Source organism: Canis lupus, chromosome 11 (assembly GCF_011100685.1).
Source record: "Canis lupus familiaris isolate Mischka breed German Shepherd chromosome 11, alternate assembly UU_Cfam_GSD_1.0, whole genome shotgun sequence".
NCBI lineage: Eukaryota > Metazoa > Chordata > Mammalia > Carnivora > Canidae > Canis > Canis lupus.
Window position 1 is genome coordinate 2,696,905 of NC_049232.1, and position 21,082 is coordinate 2,717,986.

Sequence of the window (21,082 nt, forward strand, 5' to 3'; positions counted from 1 at the left end):
ATGACTGAGCCAAAGGCAGATGCTTAACCCACTGAGCTGCCCAGGCCCTCCCCATCCTTTTTTTTTTTTTTTATTTAAGATTTTATTTATTTATTTGACATATATAGAGAGAAACCCTTTCTCTTGTAAGGAAAACTGGCTTTTAGGGCTATTGTCTCACCGTGGACTAAACAATCTAGTTTGACCTTCAGTGCCCTGCATGGGTGTCTGTGTGTAGGGCTGTGCACCCTGCTCCCCTCCATGACTTCATGGGGGGCTACGGGCAATCTGACTTAGTGGTGGTGACAAATACAGTGTCTTACTGCTTTTACCAAAGCTGTTCATTTGTACCTGTGTGGAAATCCAGTGCTCACAGAGCTTCGTGAGATGGGGACTCTTAAACCTGTTTTACAGGGATCCCTGGGTGGCGCAGTGGTTTAGTGCCTGTCTTTGGCCCAGGGCGCGATCCTGGAGACCTGGGATCGAATCCCACATTGGGCTCCCGGTGCATGGAGCCTGCTTCTCCCTCTGCCTGTGTCTCTGCCTCTCTCTCTCTCTCTCTCTCTCTCTCTCTGTGTGTGTGACTATCATAAATAAAAATAAAAAAAAAATTAAACCTGTTTTACAGAGGGCAGGGCACAGCGTGGGTGCGAAGGCACAGCCTCCCCTGGGCCCTTCCTTGTCAGCTGCAGGTGGTCCTTGGGCCTGTGGTTCCTGCTGACACCTCCCTGGTTGTCTTTCAGGTAAACGAAATCTATCATGATGAGTCCTTGGGGGCCCACATCAATGTCGTCTTGGTGCGAATAATCCTGCTGAGCTACGGGAAGGTGAGTGAGCCCGTGTCTCTGATACCGCAGAGCCCCCATTTGCTGTAGGATGAATGGGGCCTCCCTTGAAGCACTGGGCCTCCTCCTCTGAAAGCCAGCACCTCCACACCTGCCCCCAACTGCCCTGTGGTACCTGTAAGAAGCAAGAAACTGTGAGTCACCCCTATATTCTTGATCCCTTTTCACCTCACTCCTTGTTTTAAAACATAGGTTTTGTGATTATTCAGGTGTGGGGAGGCCAACTGATCAAGATATGACTACCATGGAAAAGATGGTTTGTCACCACACAGGGCTACAGGGTGTGTGGCAGCCGGAGGGAGTGGGGAACTGCTGTTTTCGCAGGAAGGGCTGGGTATGGCAGGGTGCACGGTAGGAAGGGGACTGGCCAGTGTGAGTAACTCCTGGGTGACTGGAATGGGAGAGTTCCTTGAAGGAGGTGGCTGGGGGTGTGGACTCTGACTTGGTTGGTTTACATTTGAAAAGCCTGCTCCAGAGTGGTGGCTTAGTGTCTCTAGGAATTGGGGAACCCCTAGGGGCAGTCCCTCTAGGGTCAGCATGGCCCCAGACGTCAAAGCTTCAGAAACTTGAGGTTGCTTTATCCTTCACCTCACCTCCTACCCACCTCTTCCACCTCGTCCTCCTCCTCGTCTTAGCTTCTCTGTCCTCCTCTGCATAGCTCCTGCCCTCAAGGGGGCTCTCCTGCCCTTCCTGCCTCTTCTTGCTGTCAAACTTGGAGCGGTCTTTCCTAGCCACGTGCAGGGGTCTGTGCAGCAGGGGTAAAAAGCTCCTGGAAACAGTGACCTGACACGGAAAGGTAAGGGGGTACAGAGAAAGGAGAGATGGTGAGGAAGGAAGAAGCTTTGTGCCGGGTGGCTCAGAAGCACCTTACTCATGTTAACTCACTGAGTCCAGGGGCCGATGGGGAGGTGGGGCCATGATGATCCCTGTTTCACAGAGAACACTGAGGCTTAAAGCGGTTTGGTGGTGTGCTGGGTGTGTAGCCAGTGTCATTTGGCTCCTTGGGACTTGGGCTTCTTACCCTAGCAGCCAAATTCCAGAACCCATGGTCTGACTTTGCTCAGTAGGTACAAACTCAATCACCAGGCCTGGTAATTAGGTGTAGGGTTAAACTCCTCTGCTCAAAGACAGAGAATCTCAGTCTCCAAAAATAGAATCCAGCTGCACACAACTTACAAGACCCGCGCGGTATAAAAAATGACAGTGAAGGACTCGAATGGCCGGATGAATTGCAGGAATAGTGGATCTTGGGCTCAACTCTCTACCCAGGAAGCATGTTGCTCTGAAGTAGAAGCAGCCATAGTGAGGGCACCAGTCGTGGTCCTTCATGCACCCCATGGAGAACATAAAATATGTCAAAGCAGACTATCAGAACAAGGGAGAAACTGACAAAAACTTAACTGTGGGAATCTTTCATACTCTTTTCAAGACCTTTCATGGTGCGACGCCTGGATGGCTCAGCGGTTGGGTGGCTGCCTTCGGCTTAGGGTGTGATCCCAGGGTCCAAGATCGAGTTCCACATTGGGCTCCCTGCATGGAGCCTGGTTCTCCTTCTGCCTATGTTTCTGTCTCTTTTGGTGTGTCTTTCATGAATAAATAAATAAAATCTTTAAAAAAAAAAAAAAACCTTTCACAGATTATATTTTAAAAGGCATTGAAGTTTCAAATAATACAATAATAATGTGTGAAGTTAAATTAGCAGTTATATCATTTTGTTCTTTGCCTTACAGAACTATGTGCCTTCTTTCTGTGAGGACTCACAGAACGCTTGAAAATTACAAAAGTGCTTTAGATTGTAAAGACAACTTCAGTGAATTTTATAGAGCTAAAACTGTTAGGGCCCTACTCAGTGCCCTAAAACGGGGCAGAGGAAGGGATATATAGACTGGGGGAAAAAGAAAATCCAGTGTCTTTATTCTTTTTTAAAGATTTATTATTTATTTATTTATTTATTCATTCATTCATTCATTTTAGACATAAAGAGAGGGAGAGAGAGAGAGACAGAGACACAGGCAGAGGGAGAAGCAGGCTCCATGCAGGGAGCCTGACGTGGGACTCGATCCCAGGTCTCCAAGATCAGGCCCTGGGCTGAAGGCGGTGTTAAACCGCTGAGCCACCCAGGGATCCCCAAATCCAGTGTCTTTAAACATTTGAAGAACAACCTGCTAGGAAAGAGACCATGAAGAACTGTAGTTACAGACCGCTTAGAACCCTAAATGAAAATGAGAGTGCTAGAGATCAAAATGTACAGGGTATGGCCAAGGCTGCATTCAGGGGCAAATTTGCAGGTGCTTCCTCAGATTGCACAAGAAGGAATGAATACATGTTAACCCTGCATTGAACTCAGAGATGTCAAGACAAGTACCAACAAGGACCACAAGCCAAAAACCTAGGGAGAACAAAAATAAGGAAGCCTTTTCAGAAAAGCAGAAATTAAAAAATTAGGACAGAGAAGTAATTGAAACAATCAAGAAGAGAGCTTTGCAAAGCAAAACATCTGGTGTATGCGCCTAGGAAAGAGAGAGAGAGAGAGAGAGAGAGAATGGGAAAGAGAGAGGAAGCACAAACTAAAAGATTACAAAGGACGTGCATAATGTAACCTACACCAGAATGCTTCTCCAGGGCAGAAGAGGAGGCATTTGGGGCAGTTGCCACCCTCAGGGCCTCTCCCATCCCCTTCCTTCAGATGCCCAGTGCAGCAGATGAGGGGATGCGCATACCCTTCTCCGACTGTAGGAGGGTTTGGGAGGTGCAGCTACAGTTATTTCCAACCCCCTTCCCCTTTACTGCTGGCTGGGGGGTGGGGTGGAATAGGAAACTTCAGGTCACCCCTGGAGGTAGAAAGAGGAGAAGAGCCACAAATGGGTCTGGGACCAGGTGGCAGGATGCATCGAGATTGCCCCCATATTGGTTAAAAAGAAGAATTTGGAAATTGTGAACAGTTACTTGCTTACCGGTGCTAGCAAAGCTTTGGCTCTTATTTCATCTAAAAAGTGTTGACTTCCCAAAGAAGCAAAGCCTTGTTTGTTTTAGCTGCACCCTGGTGGGCTCTGGGCTACATTGTCTGCATCCAAAGCCGTTTTTTCTTGTAGTTATTTTCTTCCCCTTCACTGCTGTGGGCAGTGACCACAGTCTGCTGTTTGCAGAAGCATCAGAATCTGAAGGTGAACAGGTAAGTCAGGGATTTCCTAGGAAATCAGAATATTTCAAAGCCAACTCCAAAATATTTGGAAAACACCATGATAGGTCCCATAACCATGGCAAGAGCTCAAGTTCTCCAGCATTGTCAAAGTTCTCTGAAAATTAGCTCTAAATTGAGAGTCAGATCATCTATCTTTGCCGATGCATTCTTATTCATTTCTATTAAACAAGGATAATACAACACCAGAGAAATCATTTCAGGGCATATACATATATGTGTTCTGACATCCATTCAATTTATTTTTATAGGCAGTGCGATTCCTATACTCAAAGCTGCCAAAAGTAGCATGTCCAAGACAACGTACAGACCTGCCTTCCTTCTAAAAATAGATATAAAAAATCCTGAGGCTTTAAGAGCTTAATTCAATAACACATAAAACGAAACTCCCGCCGCTATAAAATATGATTTATCCTGGGAATAAGGCGATCGTTGGTCATCAGGAAGTCTGTCCCTATAGTTCATCACATCAGTTTGCTGATGACAAAAGCTCCTCATTTAACACATACTTTACAAAGGGTTTCTGTGTGCCTAGCCCTGGGTTGGGCCACTGACACGGTCCCCGACATGTAGTGCTGCCTCTAGAACATAAGTACAGACAAGGAAACAATTATAATGGGGGGGGGGGTGTCAGAGACTCATGGGGGGAGATGTGGGGCAGGCAGGCCTCATGAAGTCAGGCCAAGTGACTGGAAAGGAGTAAAAGGGAAAAGAACCAGCACCCAATGTGCATCTCTGAGACACTCTGTGGATTCCTATGTGCAGAATGGTGGGTGGGAGCCTGGCCAGGGGTTGGGGGAGTGGATGCAGTGCCATTGAAGGGACGACAGAAGTGGGTTGTACTGAGACCATGGCTACAGGCTGGAGTGAGGAAGGCAGATGAAAGGGAGCTTTGGTAGGAGGCCAGATCTGGAGGGCATGGATGCTGAGTTGGTGGGTAAAGGTGGAGAGACCATGGGCCCATTCCTTGGGCAGCCAGGTCCATGATGATGCCTGCCCCTGAGATAGAGAACACAGGAGGAGAAGCAGGATGTGGGAGAGAGAGGCAGTGAGTTCAGTTGAGACGTGTCGAGTGTGAGGTGCCTGGTAGAAATGGCTGGGGTAGGCTGGAGCTTCGAGAAGATAATGAGCATTGCTTGCAAAGGCACCAGTGGAGGTGCATGGAAGTATGCCGAGTGGGGGGCTCCTAAGGAAGAGCCGCAGGAGCCCCTGACACTGAAGGCACGGGCAGAGCAAGGGGTGTGATCTGCTGCATAGGAGCTGAGAGAGGATCTCCTGGTATTCAAAAATCTGTGAAAACAGATGGTAACATGACAACCAGTTTTATTTAAAGGTGGAGAAAGAGGGATCCTTGGGTGGCTCAGCAGTTTGGCGCCTGCTTTTGGCCCAGGGCACGATCCTGGAGTCCCAGGATCGAGTCCCACTTCGGGCTCCTGGCATGGAGCCTGCTTCTTCCTCTGCCTGTGTCTCTGCCTCTTTCTCTCTCTATGTCTATCATGAATAAATAAATACAATCTTTAAAAATAACTAAATAACTAAATAAAGGTGGAGAAAGAAGCACCTGTCCCTAAAAGCATTCTGCATAGCGAATTCTTAGGATGTTCATCAATGTTTACACAGGAAGATAGAGGAGTTCCATAGTCGAATAGGCCTGGGAAAGGCTTACGAATGAACGTAAAATAAGTATTCCTGACAGCAGAATATCTCAGAAGCTTTAGGACAGGAATGTCCTAAAGGAATGTGCATGGTGAATCTCAAGAGATGGATCAGTACATGTAGTTTCTCAAACCTGTTTCTCAGTGGAACCCTTTTGCTTCCATACTCAGGGTTCTGCAGAACTCACTTTGGGAATGCTGCCCTCCTGGAGGCAGTCCCAGTAATGTTGGCAACAAGAAGGTGACTTTGTTACTGAGGTTCTGGAAATTCTAGGCAGTGTCTTTATGACATGGAGCCAGCATCAGAAAAGAACAGATAAAACCGTAATTGTTTGCTGATAATCATATGCCTGGAAAACCCAGAAGGATCCACAGTAAAACTAGAGTCAATAAAGAAGCTTAGTGAATTGGCCAAATATAAGGCAATTCTATAAAAATCACTAATTTTTGCATGAACCCACAATGCTCTATGACTAGGTGTAATAGGGAAAGAAAAGTTCCCTTGAGAGAAGTAACCAAAAATATAAAATACCTGGCCTGGTCCTAACAAGATATACGTATAGGACCCATCAGAAGAAAATTGCAAAAAAATAAAAAAATTAAAAATTTTTTTAAAAGTAAAAATTAAAAAAAAAGAAAATTGCTCATTGTTACTGGTAGGAAAGAAATAAAAATGAAGGCAGAGACAAATGCTGTCCCTACGGGAAGACTGCTTGCGGTAGAGATACTGATCTTTCCCAAATTAATAATTGGAAATCGGATGAAATGATTCTAAGATTCATCTGGAAGCCTAAGAAGCCTAAGAAGGACTGGCTGGGAAAACCATGAAAAGTAAGCAAATAAAGAGAGATTTACTCCAGATATCTTGTGAAATGAAAAAAATTAAAATCATACTGTATCTGCATAAGCACAAACAGATCAACCGAATCAACTGTGTAGCTCTGAAAACACTTCTATAGATAGCATGTGATAAATATAAGTGAAGTGGTTATTATTATATGTCATAAATAAATGTAGGACTGATAGGAATTTAATATAGGGTAAGTTAAATATATGATAAATATAGGCCAATAACACATTTGGCTGTTTAAACCACAAAGATCAAGAAGGAAACATTGGTTACCCAGGACTCCCTAAGCCTAAGTAAAATAGAAGGAATTTTTAAGGGGAAGACAGATATATTTGAATACTGAAAATACAGAGCTTCTGTCAAGAAACAATTAAAATACAAAGCCCAGGCATGGAAAATACTTGCAGTATGGTATGGCAAAGATATCCAAATATATGAAGAGCTCTTACAAATCATAGGAGAAACAGAATTGGTAGTATATCACAGTATGCAGAAGAAGAATACAAAAGGCCAAAAAAAAAGGGAGGGGTATTTAACTGTACTATTAAATGAATAAAACAATTTATTTACCCTACTTAAAACATCAATGTGTTAAGATTAGAAGGAGAGGTTTAACTGCTGGGTTGGGTAGATGAAGCAATATGCTTTTCTGGTATGAGTATAAATGCAGACATTTCTAGAAGGGAATGTGACAATACCACTGCCCTTAGAAAGGTCCTTCATGTTTGCCTTTATTCATTCCTTTCTATGACTCTAGCCCAAAACAGTTGTCAGAGCTGTGGGTAAAGTTTTAGGAAGAAGACAAAGGCCATGGCCTTATTTCTAAGTATTAACAATGGGACAAATTTTGAACTGTCCACTAATAGGGGTCTAATCAAATAAACTCTAAGATGTCTATGTGGTACAATATGGGCCACCAGGAAATCCCATTTTCAAAGCATCTTAAAGAGCACCGAGGGGGCACCTGGCTGGCTCAGCGGTTGAGCGTCTGCCTTTGGCTCTGGTCATGATCCTGGGGTCCTGGGATCGAGTCCCACGTCGGGCTCCCTGCATGGAGCCTGCTTCTCCCTCTGCCTGTGTCTCTGCCTTTCTCTCTGTCTCTCATGAATAAATAAGTAAAATCTTAAAAAAGAAAAAAGCACTGAGGAATTGTTATGGCCAAAAGTTAACTTTGTTTGCTTTTTGGGGGAAAAAAAAGAGCCTAACTTGCAGTATGATCTTACTTTGTGTTCAAGTATATGCAGAAAGCACTGGAAGGAATACATCAAAGGTAACTAATACTTCTCTCTGGGCTAGTAGGCCATGGGTTTTTATTTTCTTCTTTGTACTCTACTGAATGTTCTTTTATTTTTTTAAGATTTATTTATTTACTTATGATAGACATAGAGAGACAGAGACACAGGAGGAGGGAGAAGCAGGCTCCATGCAGGGAGCCCGATGTGGGACTCGATCTCGGGACTCCAGGATCGCGCCCTGGGCCAAAGGCAGGCGCGAAACCGCTGAGCCACCTAGGGATCCCCTCTACTGAATGTTCTTAATCTATCGTGATAAGCATGCTTCTTTTATAAACAAAATAGTGCATTTTTAATTATGAGAAAATGGTTTACGTGTTTTAAAAAAGCATTTAAAAATGATTGAGTCCAAGTGATCCCGTTTAACTGAATGCACCCGAGTAGGGTTTCCAGTGGCATGCCACAGGGCTCTGTCATGTCCAGCGTTTTGTTTCTGATTTAGGAGGACATAGAAGAGACTTCCTGCTTTCACGTGGCACCTCATCTCTGTAGTGGCTTGGGGACAGGTAGGGAGGGGTCTGTCCTTGTGCCCTCAGGGTCACTGTCTTACCCTTCCCGTGGTTGGGCCCAGGGACTCTGCCACTTGCATGCTTAGGGAACCTCTGAGCAGGCCATGTGGAATGCGGGCTGCCTCAGGTATGCGGCCCTACCTGCAGGTGAGGCCAAATCACCTCATGGCCATGGCCAGTCTGGCTCTGCCTCTTACATGCTGCCTTGGGGGGGAGGGGTCTTCCATGTGGGCACCCCACCCTGAATCTCCCATAGGCAGAGTGGAGAGGAAGGGGAGTAGGCACAGACCCCATGGTCAGGCAGCAGCATGCTCTTCCCAGGGACATATGGGGCGGTGGGCAGGCCATGGGGCTGCCTGGAGGACTCGACTGGCAAGATGAGTGGCCGGAGCTCACCTGGGCAGTAGAGCAGCTTCAGTGAGACCAGGACCAGTACAGGGGGAACCAAGAGGCGCCCAGCCTCCCTGACTTCATGCTGTGAAGGAGTTTAGGAACTTTAGAAAGGAGAATCTGGAGGGGGTTACATGCTTTCAGAGCCAAATCCAGAAAGCGCCTACTGCACCCCAGCCAGGGGCTTAGTAGACTGGCCTCAGACCCCTGCCTGTGACATTGGAGGAGTCAGGATAGAGGACACAGTAAGATGTGGGGGATTGCCCAGCCCCAGTCCCCTCGGCCTGGCCAGGAGGGACAGTGTGCTGCCTGCCTTTCTGCTGGCCCCTGGGGATCCAGCTGGGCTGACAGGTCTCCTGTAAGCAAAGCTCACCCCACACTCTGCCCACCTTCTTCCCCACCCTGCCTGTCCCCTGGAAGCCCCTGGGCCCAGGTCAGACCCATGAGGCTGTGGTGGAGGTTTCTGGGAGAGGCTGGTGCCCATCGGGGCCAGTGTGGCCTGGAGGGTTCCAGAATGTGATGGGGTCTGACTGATGCTCAGTCCTCCTTTGGCTGGTTGCTGGGTTGAGAGGGTTTCCAGGGTGTGGCTCTCGATTTCCCAAGGGAGGACACTCTGCAGCAGTGCAGGCAGAGAGATAGTAGAGGTAGGAGGACATGGCTGGCCAACCACAGGGGAGCTGACACTGCACAGGTACCCCAACGTGAAGGGACGGGGTGGAGGCCCCCACCTGCTGGTCCAGAGTTGCTGGAACAGGGTGTTCTGTCCTGGGGGCAGAGCATGAGGAGCCCAGGCACCGCACAGCATGCTTAGCTATGGGCTTCGGTTGTTTGAAGTAAGCACAGTCATAGGCCACCGGACTCAGGGGCAAGGGTTAGAGGAAAGGAGGGCCTGTCCCACGGACCTGGAGCATTTGGCCAGCACGGAAGAGGGACCATCTGTGAAGAGCAGCCATAGGGCCAAGGTCGCTCGCTGAGCCAGACACACAGAACACCCCAGGCCTGAAGGTCTGTCACTGACCAGTCCCATAAGATACACTGAGAAGGAGTTATTAGGAAAGGAAAATGTGACAAATAATATAATAAGGTATACAAAAATACCAGCCCAGACGTTTTATTATTAAATTCCATTCACATAAAATCACACCAGCAAATTGCTCATTTCAGTACTTATCTCATTGGGGACGGTTACTAGTGTGTGTCCACCGGTCGCAGACCCCACTCTGCACAGCACCCTCCCGGTGGGGGCAGGGTCCTGTTTGGGGTCTTTGGGGGCATACTGGGGCAGGAAGAGCAGGCCCTGAGTGCTCTTCCAGGGGTGGAGCATGAGCTCCCCATGAAGTCACAAGTGAAACAATCCCATTTCAGAGTGAGGAGCATCTTTTTTTTTTTTTTTAATTTTTATTTATTTATGATAGTCACAGAGAGAGAAAGAGAGAGAGGCAGAGACATAGGCAGAGGGAGAAGCAGGCTCCATGCACCGGGAGCCCGACGTGGGATTCGATCCCGGGTCTCCAGGATCGCGCCCTGGGCCAAAGGCAGACGCCAAACCGCTGCGCCACCCAGGGATCCCCAAGTGAGGAGCATCTTAAAGGAAATAGAGCAGGAGGTGGCCCCGGATGGAGTGGCCAGGCAGGTAACTGCCCAGCCGGGGTCTGAGGAACAAGAGGTGCAGCATCCATGTTGGAGACAATGAGCTCTGCTTGTTCAGGGAGGAACCGGGCAGGGCTTCTAGGTTGGGGATCTGGAGATGGGGTTTGGCTCCTCTGGTGAGCTGCTCTTTAGGGAAGTCCTGTTTCCTATCATGGAGCAAGGCCCCCATACCTGGAAGGATGACTGTAGCCAGGACACCTATAAGGAGAGGGACTGGGCTATGCCCCCCAAGGTCTGGGGACTCTTGGCAGAGGGCTATAATGTCAAGGCAGACTTGGGGCAGGAAGTTGGGCATGTATTCAGACATTGTCATTCATACCAAATTATGATGGAAACAGACCAGCTCCCCTGGGCCTGTCCCCAGACCCCAGGAGGCTCCGGAAGGGATAAAATCAGCACTTACACGAGTGACATGTTGTTTGTCTTCCAGCTTATGAGAAGCCTCTGAGTTATCTCAAGTTTTTCCTAAAACAACATTTTTCTCCATTTCTTAAAAAAAAAAAAAAAAAGAAAAGAGATTATCTTATTTTATACAATATGCCATCAGCCAGGGAGCAGAACATCAGCAACACTTGAGGGTTGCATAGCAACTGGCTTTTCAATTGATTTTTTTGAGAAGGCACCAAAGCTACTGAACTGTTCTCATTTTACATATTTCCTAGGATGATGGAAACCAAAGCAAATGGAAATGAGAGACTCAGGGACAGTCAGGAAAGAACATAAGGTGTCTGGTCGTGAAAGACCCAAATCAAGACCAAGCATGGAGTGCTCCTAAGGAGGGAAAAGGTCTTAAGAAATTCTAACTGAATCCCTTAGTTGAGGCAAGAGAAGAGAATGCTGGGGGTGAGGAGTCTGTGTCCCAGGGCCTAGTGCCACCATCCCTCTTGCTGTGCTCCTTGGCCGTTCCTCACCTGTGCAGCATAGGGGATTTGGTATGAGGGGCAGCATAGGGGATTTGGAGCACCTCCCCAGAGTCTGGGCCCCATTTCCCAACCTATTGGTGGTTGGCCCCTGTCATTCCAGCCTATCTCCTGAGCCAGACCAGCCAGGGTCCAGAGAAGCACAAGGATTTGCAGGGGCTGGACCCTATCTTTTGGAGGCCTTGGCTAAGCCTGGGAAGGTTCCTGCTGAGAATCCCATGCTGGCAGCTTGGCTTTCTCTGGAAATAGCTTCCCAGCCTCCGGGAAAATGCCTGGAGCATGCCTTAATGGTATGGGAGTCCCAGGCAGAGAAAGAAGAGGCTCGCATTCTAGCCTCAGGCCTGTTGCCTGTCTGAGATGCCCATCATGATGAGTTCTGAACTCACTTCACCCTCACAGAGAATCATCCACGGGGCAGGTGCATGGCAACCCCCACCTGACAGTGAGGATGCTGGCAGGCTGTGGAGGTCACACTGTGGGGAACTACTTTGCTCTGGGGAGGCTGTGATGCAGTCATTCCACTGGCTCGGGTGTGCAAGCCCCAAGTTTCTTGCCCTTTGCTCCCCTCCAGTACTCCCCCACATCAGAGGTTCCCCACGGCCAATGGCATCAAGCAGGTAGAGACTAGGATGCCGCTGAATATCCTAGAGTGCACATGACAGTCTCTACAACAGAGAAGTACCTAGCCCCCCAGTGTCAGCCGTGCCAGGTCAAGAAACATGCTCTCTGCTCACCTGAGCCCAGCACGCCCTGCCCTTTTGCAGGTGTGGGCTCTAGGCATGCTGTCTGGGGCAGTTAAGAAGCCTGATCCCCTGGAAAATGAACTGCAGGCAACTCCTGAAGGTGGGCTGGCTTTCCAAAGGACTGGCGCCATACCTGCATCCTCATCGTTGTTGCCACCACAGCAACCAGGACAAGGAACATTTGTAGGTGCTAATTGTCACCGACAGAAGGCCCTGTGCTCCTGGCTCTGGACTGTGGTTGTACCCATTCTGCAGATGGGGAGCTCAGCATAGGGAGGTAACTTGATTAAGAACACGCGCGGATGAGAGATGAGTAGGTCTGCAACCCTAGGACTCATACAGCCCGGGTGAGCCCCACCTGTCACCTCTCCGTGTCCTGGTGAGCTACAGGATAGGTCTGGGGTCTGTGGAGCTCCCTCACATGTGGCTGCACCGGTATAGGTGCCCCACAACTGGGTGCTATTCCAGGCTGCTAGATCAGCCTCCAGGCTACTGGTCCAGTTTTCCTCCTGTCTCCTTGACTCGAGGGAAGAACATAAATAATTCAGTTCATTCAAGGGCAAACAATGGAAATGTCAGAGAGCAATGATTGAAATAACTTTTGAACAGGTCTTAATTGGCGAATTTGGGATGTGGCCCCAGAGGTTGTCTCTGGCCTTCAGAATCCCCTTTGCCCGGTGCCTGCCTGGGCTTAGCGCTGCAGCCAGGCCTCAGGGTGTCCTGCCTGCTGGCGAGCCAGGCACCTCCATTCTTGTGGCAGTAGCACCACCTGGTGGCCACCTTGGGGACCTGCCCTTTGCGTCCCCCCAGCTCTGAAGGCCCGGGAATAGGACACTTCAGATTGCAGCGTGGCTTCCAAGCCCACCTCCACCTCTGTGTAGTAGCGGGACGTGGGGCTGTTTATTGGGTTGTCTCTGATGCGGTTCCTCCACTGGATGATAACAGCACCTATATCTTAGTCAATTGTACAGCTTAAACTAGGTGATACCTGTAAACCTGGAGCTGCCCCCCAGCAGCCCCCCAGGGGTGGAGAAAAGACCCCTTCCACAGTGAAAACAGCACAACCATCACTCCACTGTGATTCACTCTGCACAGCTGGCACCCACGGCTCCCCCTGGGGGAGGAGCGTCCCATCTGTGAGGTCTTCGAGCTAGTGCTGTGGCCACCCACTTGCTGGGGTCAAGCATGGTCCCCATCCCTGCATAAGTGGGAACAGGGGAGTTGTCCAAACAGCTTTTCCTAGAGAAACCCCATGCAGAGGCAAGCAGGCAGCCAAGAGACAGGTGCCTTGAGGTGCTGGGAGGAACGCAGGTGGCTTAAGCGAGCTGGGTGTGAGAACCTTTCTTAACTGAAACAGGCAACTCTCACAGTCTCTCTGGCACTTTAGAAGGGATACGGATGGCAGAAATAGAGGTGTCCTCTCCTTGCTGGGAGGAGAGTCACAGCTCACATACTGTGGTCTGTGGCAAAGACAGGGCAGGGTCTGAGGGGCCCCAGAGAGTGGGACCCATCACAGGGCTGTGCGGATGTGGCTGGATGGTTGCAGCAGGAGGAACCACCAGAGTCCAAGAGACCCACATGGGCTGGCCCAGACCCTCTCCTGGGCCCTCTGCGTGGACATCTCTGTCTGCCAGTCCTCCAAAGTTCCAGGAACTTGTGGGAAGGCCAGGGGAGGAGCTGGTGGAAGAAAGGCTGAGCCTGGGGTGCAGGAGACAGAGGCTCATGGGAGGTTGCTTTGGGGGGTTTCTCCCCAAAAACCTGCTTCAACCTGTCTGGTCCTTTTGAGCTTCTGCTCTTTTGGCCTCACTCTGGTCCCAGGCCAGCCCTTGTCAGGGGTGAGCAGAGCACTTGGACTGATCCCCCAGGCACTACACCCAGATGAGTGGGAGACAGCCCCAAAGCAAAACTGCCAAGTTCTTCCCAAGCAAGCAAGCCAGGTGGGAGAAGATAGTCCCTTGATTGTCTCCCCAGACTCCATGGACCCCACAGTTCCCCTACAAGCTTGCAAGCCTCTCCTCCCACATCCTGTGTAGGCCCCCTTGTCACCTTCCACCAAAGCCAGAAGCCTCTTCCTCCCTGACCTGCCAGCCCCCATACCTCTCTTGCTCATCTCCTGTCACCCTGTGATCCTGAATCAGCTGATATGGCCCCTGCAATACACCCGCTCCACACTGTTCCCCTCCCGTGTTCCCTCCCTCCTCTCTGACCCAGAGGCCCTGTGCCTGCCGTGGGGCACAGGGCACTATCAGGTCACAGGCTGGCCCCTGCGTACCCACACCCTCCTGAATGCTCCAGGCCCAACAAAGATAAGGATTTTGGTCCTTGTTTCCTTTGTGCCCATCGTAGACGGGCCAGAACGTTGAGAAAGTTGGGACATGGGCAGGGAAATAGGATGTGCAAGCAGCTCTGCCTCTTGGGTGCCTGAAAGCTGATGTCACCCTCCTCTTCCATCTCTCAGAGTGCCATCTGGGCCGCATGCTCCCAGGGCCCAACACACTACCAGTGTTTTCTGAGATCTGCCTCCCCGGGACCACTTTGTCCTGGCACAGCCCTTCCCAGCCCTTCTCTCTGCCCCCTCCCCAGGGAGTGTCCTCAGAACCCAAAAGCTGAGAGGAGGGGGTCCCAGACAACCTCTGCTCTGGTGCCTGCAGCACAAGCCCCTGCAGGACCGGAGAACACATGGCAGGCTGCCTTCTTGACACGGGCAAAGACAAGGCTAGAACAAAATGCAAATCAATATTTCAATAAATTATCCTGCTGCAGCAGCAAAATCATTCCGGCTGCCAGAGGGCCTGGGATCCTGGGCTGAACCATAGGTATTTCTGGGAGGAAGGAGGCACTTGCCAGGGTCGGGCCAACCAAGAAGGGCGTGTTGTAAAGGAGGACCTTTACTCCAGGGTTCTCAAGCCAGTGACCTGGAGGATGTGTTTTGTTTTGTCCACATAACTTACTTTCATTGGAGCCAACATTTACCCTGAGGTGGGCTTACTTTGTAAAATCCAAATTTGAAGATTGACCCGAGAAACCCAATCTGGCAGCTCCGGGCCCCCATTTCTGCGTACCCACAGTAGCTGGGCACTGAGTGCTGTCGCCCCAACAGTTGTACACGGGCTCCTTGCTTTCCTACGGTCCTCCCTTGCCACTGATCAAGCCCCCCACTTTCTTTATCAGGGTGGGAAAATTTTTCTAAACTGACAAAACTAAAGCTAGATTGGTTTTTCTTACAATCAGTCTGCCTCACTCACTGATTTACATCACCTGCCTTGCCCCTGTCAGCATTTAGGTGTACACCACCTGCCCAGCATTTCCCACAAGCCCACTTCCTCAGCATTCTGGCCTCTCTCTCGTCCCCCACCCTGCTCCTCCTCAGCCTCTTTCTTTCAGCCTGGCTCCTGCCTTTGGTTCTGTCCCTGGCCCTGTGGTCCTTTATCTGCTTTCTGGCCCTGAAATGGGTGTGTCTTTCTGGCTAGACTTTTGACTCCTCCTCAAAGATGTGGCCAGAGTTGTTCTCCCACTGGTGTGGGGCAAACCAGCTGGACCCTGGAGACCAGCCGCAGGCTTTTATCTGTCAGCCACTGCCCCGTGGTCCCCTAAGGAGGAAGGAAGTGTGTTGCTCAAGACTTGCAGTAGCAAGTGATAATAACACAGCTCAAATTGACACATGAGATGCATCTGTGACAGGCAGCCTCTAGGATGGCCCCTGGTGACCCTGCCTTTTCATATTCATACTCTGGCATTGTCCCCTCCCCTTGAGTGTGGGCAGGACCGAGATTCCCTTAAAAATAGACTGTGGTTCCTATCTTGGATATGCACTGTCTTGCTTTCTCTTGGGTCATTCATGTTGGAGGAAGCAGCCTGTGGTAGGTGAGTGCTCTGGAGTGTGGCAGTAACCCTTGGTCCTGTAGCCCAGGAGGAGCTGAGTCCTGCCAGCAGCCACATAAGGAAGCATGGGAGCTGGTCCTCCCCAGGGGAGCCTTCAGATGAGACCACAGCTCCAGCCTCGGCTTGCCAGCAATCTTGGGAGAGCCCTTGATCCCGAGTACCCAGCTAAGTTGCTTTTGGATTCCTGACCCACAGAAATTGTGAGATAATAAATGTTTGAAGGTTTTCAGACCATAAACAGGTTTGGAATAACCTGTTATATAGTGACATAACAAACAGATCCTCAGCAGGCTGACCTCGGGCCTGGGTGAGCCAGGTGGTCATGTGAGGACGCGGAATTGACCCTTCTATAGTCTGGGCCCTGCTCTCTTTCTGGGTTGGCTTCTTCCTCAGGTGAGGTCTATTCCCGTGGTGGCAGGGGCGGGGGAAACTCGTACCAGCAGCTCCTGACTCAGGGTCTCACATACCTTGGCCCACTTTGGTTATGTGTTCAGTCTGAGCCATCACAGTACTAGGAAGATGTGGTACTGGGATTAGCCAGGCCTGAACTCTCCCACCACTGAGCCTGGGGTTGAACCCAGATGAACAGAGGGGATGTTTGACTGGAGGGGGACTGGGCTGCTATTGTCAGACAAGTATAGGCAAATGTAACTTAAGCCCACCAGGGCCTTGGAGGGAATCGGACTGGAATTACCCCAACGTGTGGAACCCTAGGACCCTGAGGGCAGACCAGCCCATCATGAGGACTAACCTCCTGACCTATGGGCTGGAAGACATAGCCATAGAGGAAACAGAGCCTCTTCCATTGGAGGTGGCCTGGCAAGACTGCTGAACTACTCTGTCGGCTTTGTGAGTGGTATGCTCACACTCCAGTGGGGCCTCTGTGGGCATCCTAGATGAAGTGCTCATTAGCAGGCTTGTAACTTCCCTCTGATTTGAACTCGGGCTGGCAATCTTAAACTCAAACTAAAAGCACAGGCCCCAAATTCTAGCACTAAAGCATATCTGCCCATGAGAGTCTTTTCCTTCTCCTTCCACACAGAACTCTTTCCCTAGAAGGGAGATTCTCTCACCTGATTCCTTCTTCAGAGCTGGGACCTCTCAAGTTTTTCTAGAGGCAAGCTACTGTCTGGCAGGGGCTCAGGCTGACCTGCAGGCATCTGGCTTAGATGAGACACAGATGCAACACTCTCTCTGCCCCTCCTGTGTCAGTCAGGGTGGGCAAGGCTATGCTTTGGGCTTACAACAGATATTTATTTCCTGCTCCTGTTCTGTGTTCAGTGTCACTGTCACTTATGGCCTGGTTGACAGAGCAGCCACCATCTCAACATTGCTGGTTTCCATGCCAGCAAGGAGAGATCTCTGCAGGGTCTCATGTGAGCAGTTAAATACTCCGATCAGAAAGAGGCACAAGTCACTTTTGCTCAGACCTCACAGGCCAGAGATAGTCACACTCTCTTCCCAGTCATGATTGGGGCAGTAATGCACCTCCCTTCCCCTGCTACAGCTTCTTATGGGCTGTCCATCTTTGTGCCTGTGTCCAGCAGATTCTGGTCCCCACATCTCTCATTCCACTCTGTGACTTCCTTCATTAGGACTCACTAGATCTCGTTATGTCAAGCTCTCTTATCTACCAGGTGCTCTGTGCTTGGGACTTGGGAACTAGTGCACCATCTTGTAAGTCATTGACTTGGATCATGCATGAGAACCCTGGCAGTGACTAGTCCTCCCTGGCCATGAGTTATTCTTCCTTCTTCTGGAACAGCCTGGCTTACCAACAATACCCTTATCTACTCTTTGCTACTTATATTCAGGAAAAAGAATATGTGGCTATGCTTGATGGGTGTATTAATGCCAGGACAGAAACAGAACTTCCTGCATACATGTCTACTAAGGAATGAATATCTCTACTTTATGGACAGATGGATCCTTAAAGAGAAGCACATGCTCAGGACTCTGTGTAGAGAGAACTATTCAGTGGTGGGAGTTTGTCGTGAGAGGAGTGTATACACTGCCTGGTATGAGGACAGCAAAGAGGAAAGGAAAGCACACCCTATTTAGGAGCCTTGCTTTGGGGAAAATATGGTGTATGTTTTGTTTGGGGAGGCAGTTTAGGATAGGGGTTGAATATAGATCTTCAGGTTTCCTAGCTGACTAGGATTTCCTAGCTTGACTAAAGGCAAGTTACTTGACCTCTCTGAGCCTCAGTTTCCTGCTTGTCAGGGTGGTTGTGAGGACTGAATGAGAACTTCTATCTGCTGCAGTTTTTTCCCTCCATTGTGTTTGTGTTGTTTTCTGTAATTCCTTCAAACAGGGGGAAACATAAGGCTCCCTTTCCCTTGTTGGGCTTGCACATTACATTGAGAGTTCCATCTCTCCTGCCCTGGATCCTGCCAGAACTGTGAGCTCTTCAACATGAGGTCCACATTGCATTTGCCTCCTGTCCAAGGCCAGCATAGAGTAAGAGCCTGATAGACTGCAGGAACCCTGGAAGCAGCCTAAGTGGGATGGACTGTGTGAGGCCTCAGATGACCTCAGAGCTTGCTACCACATCTTACCTGAAAAGTGTGCAGTGGGTGTGGAAACCCAGGCAGGCGTGTATGACTGGGGAGCCTTTCATCTGCTCAGAAGAGTGGAGCCAAGTGAGAGATGGGTCCCCAGGGGGACTGAACTCAACGCTACCTGGACCAAGCCCCCAGTAGAGGGGGTCTGTGCACTACAGCTGGCTCATCCCCATCCGGTCCTCCAAATGCTAATCCCTCACTTCTGTGTCTCCCCCCTCCTGCAGTCCATGAGCCTCATTGAGATTGGGAATCCCTCTCAGAGCCTGGAGAATGTCTGCCGCTGGGCTTACCTCCAACAGAAGCCGGACACAGGTCATGATGAGTACCACGATCACGCCATCTTCCTCACACGGCAGGACTTCGGGCCTTCGGGCATGCAAGGTGAGCCTCACTTCTGCAGGGGCACAGAAAGGAGGAAGGCTGGGCATGAACCACTGGCCCTGGTGAGGGCCTCTGGCAGCCTTAATCTAGGCTGGGAAGGGTGTCAGGGCAGAGAGAGGCTATGGCCATCTTAGCCAGTAAGGGGCTGTGTAAGTGCTGGTGATCTCCTGACTCATTGAAAACCACCAGGGCCTCTACCATTTCCCCCAGGAAACTGCATCCCTCAGGGGGAGAGTAAAAAAAATCAAAGGTGGTGAAATGAGTAGAGCCTGGGGCTGGCAGCCTAGAGACCAGACAAGATCCAAGGCAGGGTTATTTGCTTCCCCCCATTTTTAAAAAACAAACTTGAATAATTTCTCTACATTTAGAAGTTAAGGCTTTCACTTAAAAATTCAAACTATATAAAACTGACAGATCTAAAAGAAAAAAATTGACAATGCCTGCAAGTATAATTGAAGATTTTAACACATTCTTAAGTAACTGATAAAACAACGGGTAAGAACATAGTTAAGGTTAAAGAAGACTTGAATGAAGAAACAAACTCACCAAACAACTGAGGAATACGTACTTTTGATGAGTGCAACATTAAACCATACCAAAGCAGACTATGTGAGGCCATCAGCAAATCTCAACAAAATACAGAAGATCGAAACCGCACAGAATATGTGTGGCCACACTTATTGTAGATCACACTGGAAAAGAAGGGTAACTAGAAAAACTATGAATGCTTGAAAATTAGACAACATGCTCATCAGTAATCTGTGGTTCAAAAAAGTAATGGTAGAAATTAAGAATATATTTTTAAACCAAATGATGACACTATGACATATCAAAACTCGTGGATGTAACTAACAATGATTAAACTGATATTTGTTAACCTTATTTCATTAGAAGAAAGGGCTGAAGAGTCAATCATAGAAATGCCTATCTCAAGAAATTCAAAAAAGAACAGTTAACTAAACTCAACAATAATAGAAGGAAAGAAATTATAAGTGTAAGAAATGGAAAACATTTGTAAAGAAAATCAATAAGACCAAAATTTGGTTGTTTGAAAAGCATGAATTAGAACTGGAATGCCTCCAGCCATGCTAGTTTAAAAAAGAAAGGAGGAAAATACAGATTTACTAAGATGAGAAGTGTAAAATAGACATCATTACAAATGTTACTTTAAAGAGGTACTAAGATAATGAGAAGGTATTTTGAACATCATGATGTTGATAAATTTGTTAATTTAGATGCAAGGTACAAATTCTTTGACAAAACATAAAATCTGAGAAAAAAAAGGAAAATCTGAGTAGTCTCATATCAATAACAATACTGAATTTATGATTAAAAGCCTTCCTTCAGAGTAAATTCCAGGGCTTGATAGCTTCAGCAGAGAATTTTTCCTAATTTTTAAGGAAGAGTAATATCAATCATACCCAAATCTCACAGAATGAAAAAAGAAGGAACATTATTTCCAACGGATTTTATGCGGCCTGCTAATATTAATACAAAATCTGAGATGGACATTACAAAACAAACATATCTCTCCCGTGAGTATATATACAAAATCCCAAGCAAAATACTAGCAAATCAAATCCAGTGCTATATATAAAAAGCACTATATGACAGTGAATTTGGGCTTATCCTAGGAATGCAAGGCTTAACATACGAAAATCAATCATTGTAATTCACCAAGTTAATAGAACAAAGGAGAAAAGCTTATAGAATCATCTCAATTGATTCAGAAAAAGTATTTGACAAAAATCAATATCCATTTATGATCAAATGTCTTATTGACTAGGAATAGAAAAAAATGTTCTAAATGTTGTAAAGGATACTTACCAGAAAAAAAGCTCTAGCAAACATCATATATAAAGGTGAAATGTTGAAAGTATTTCCTTTAGACCTGAGAATGGGTCAAGAATACTTGTATCACCACATCTGTTCAACATTATAGTGCAGGTCCCAGCCAGTGAAATAAGGCAAAATAAATAAATAAATAAAAATATAAGGGTCAGAAAGAAAGAAATCAAATTCTCATTTGAAGATAATATGCTTGTGTATGTAGAAAACCCAAAAGAATCTACAAGTAAATTATTAGCATTATTGAGTAATTTTCTGGATATAATGTCAACATAAAAATCAATTGAATTTCTGTATTCTAACAGCAAAAAAAATAAAATTTAAAAACTAGTACCACTTAGAATAATAAAAGAATAAAAAATAGCAAACATCTAG

General features: G+C 48.1%; 1 protein-coding gene across 1 annotated transcript in view; it reads left to right on the forward strand.

Moving 5' to 3' along the window:
• ADAMTS2 (ADAM metallopeptidase with thrombospondin type 1 motif 2) overlaps positions 1-21,082 on the forward strand; it is a 223,555-nt gene that overhangs the window by 149,127 nt on the left and 53,346 nt on the right. Inside the window, exons 4-5 of the mRNA XM_038551648.1 lie at positions 723-806; positions 18,703-18,859. Coding sequence (XP_038407576.1) covers positions 723-806; positions 18,703-18,859 — 241 coding nt within the window. The remainder of the gene's footprint in view (positions 1-722; positions 807-18,702; positions 18,860-21,082) is intronic.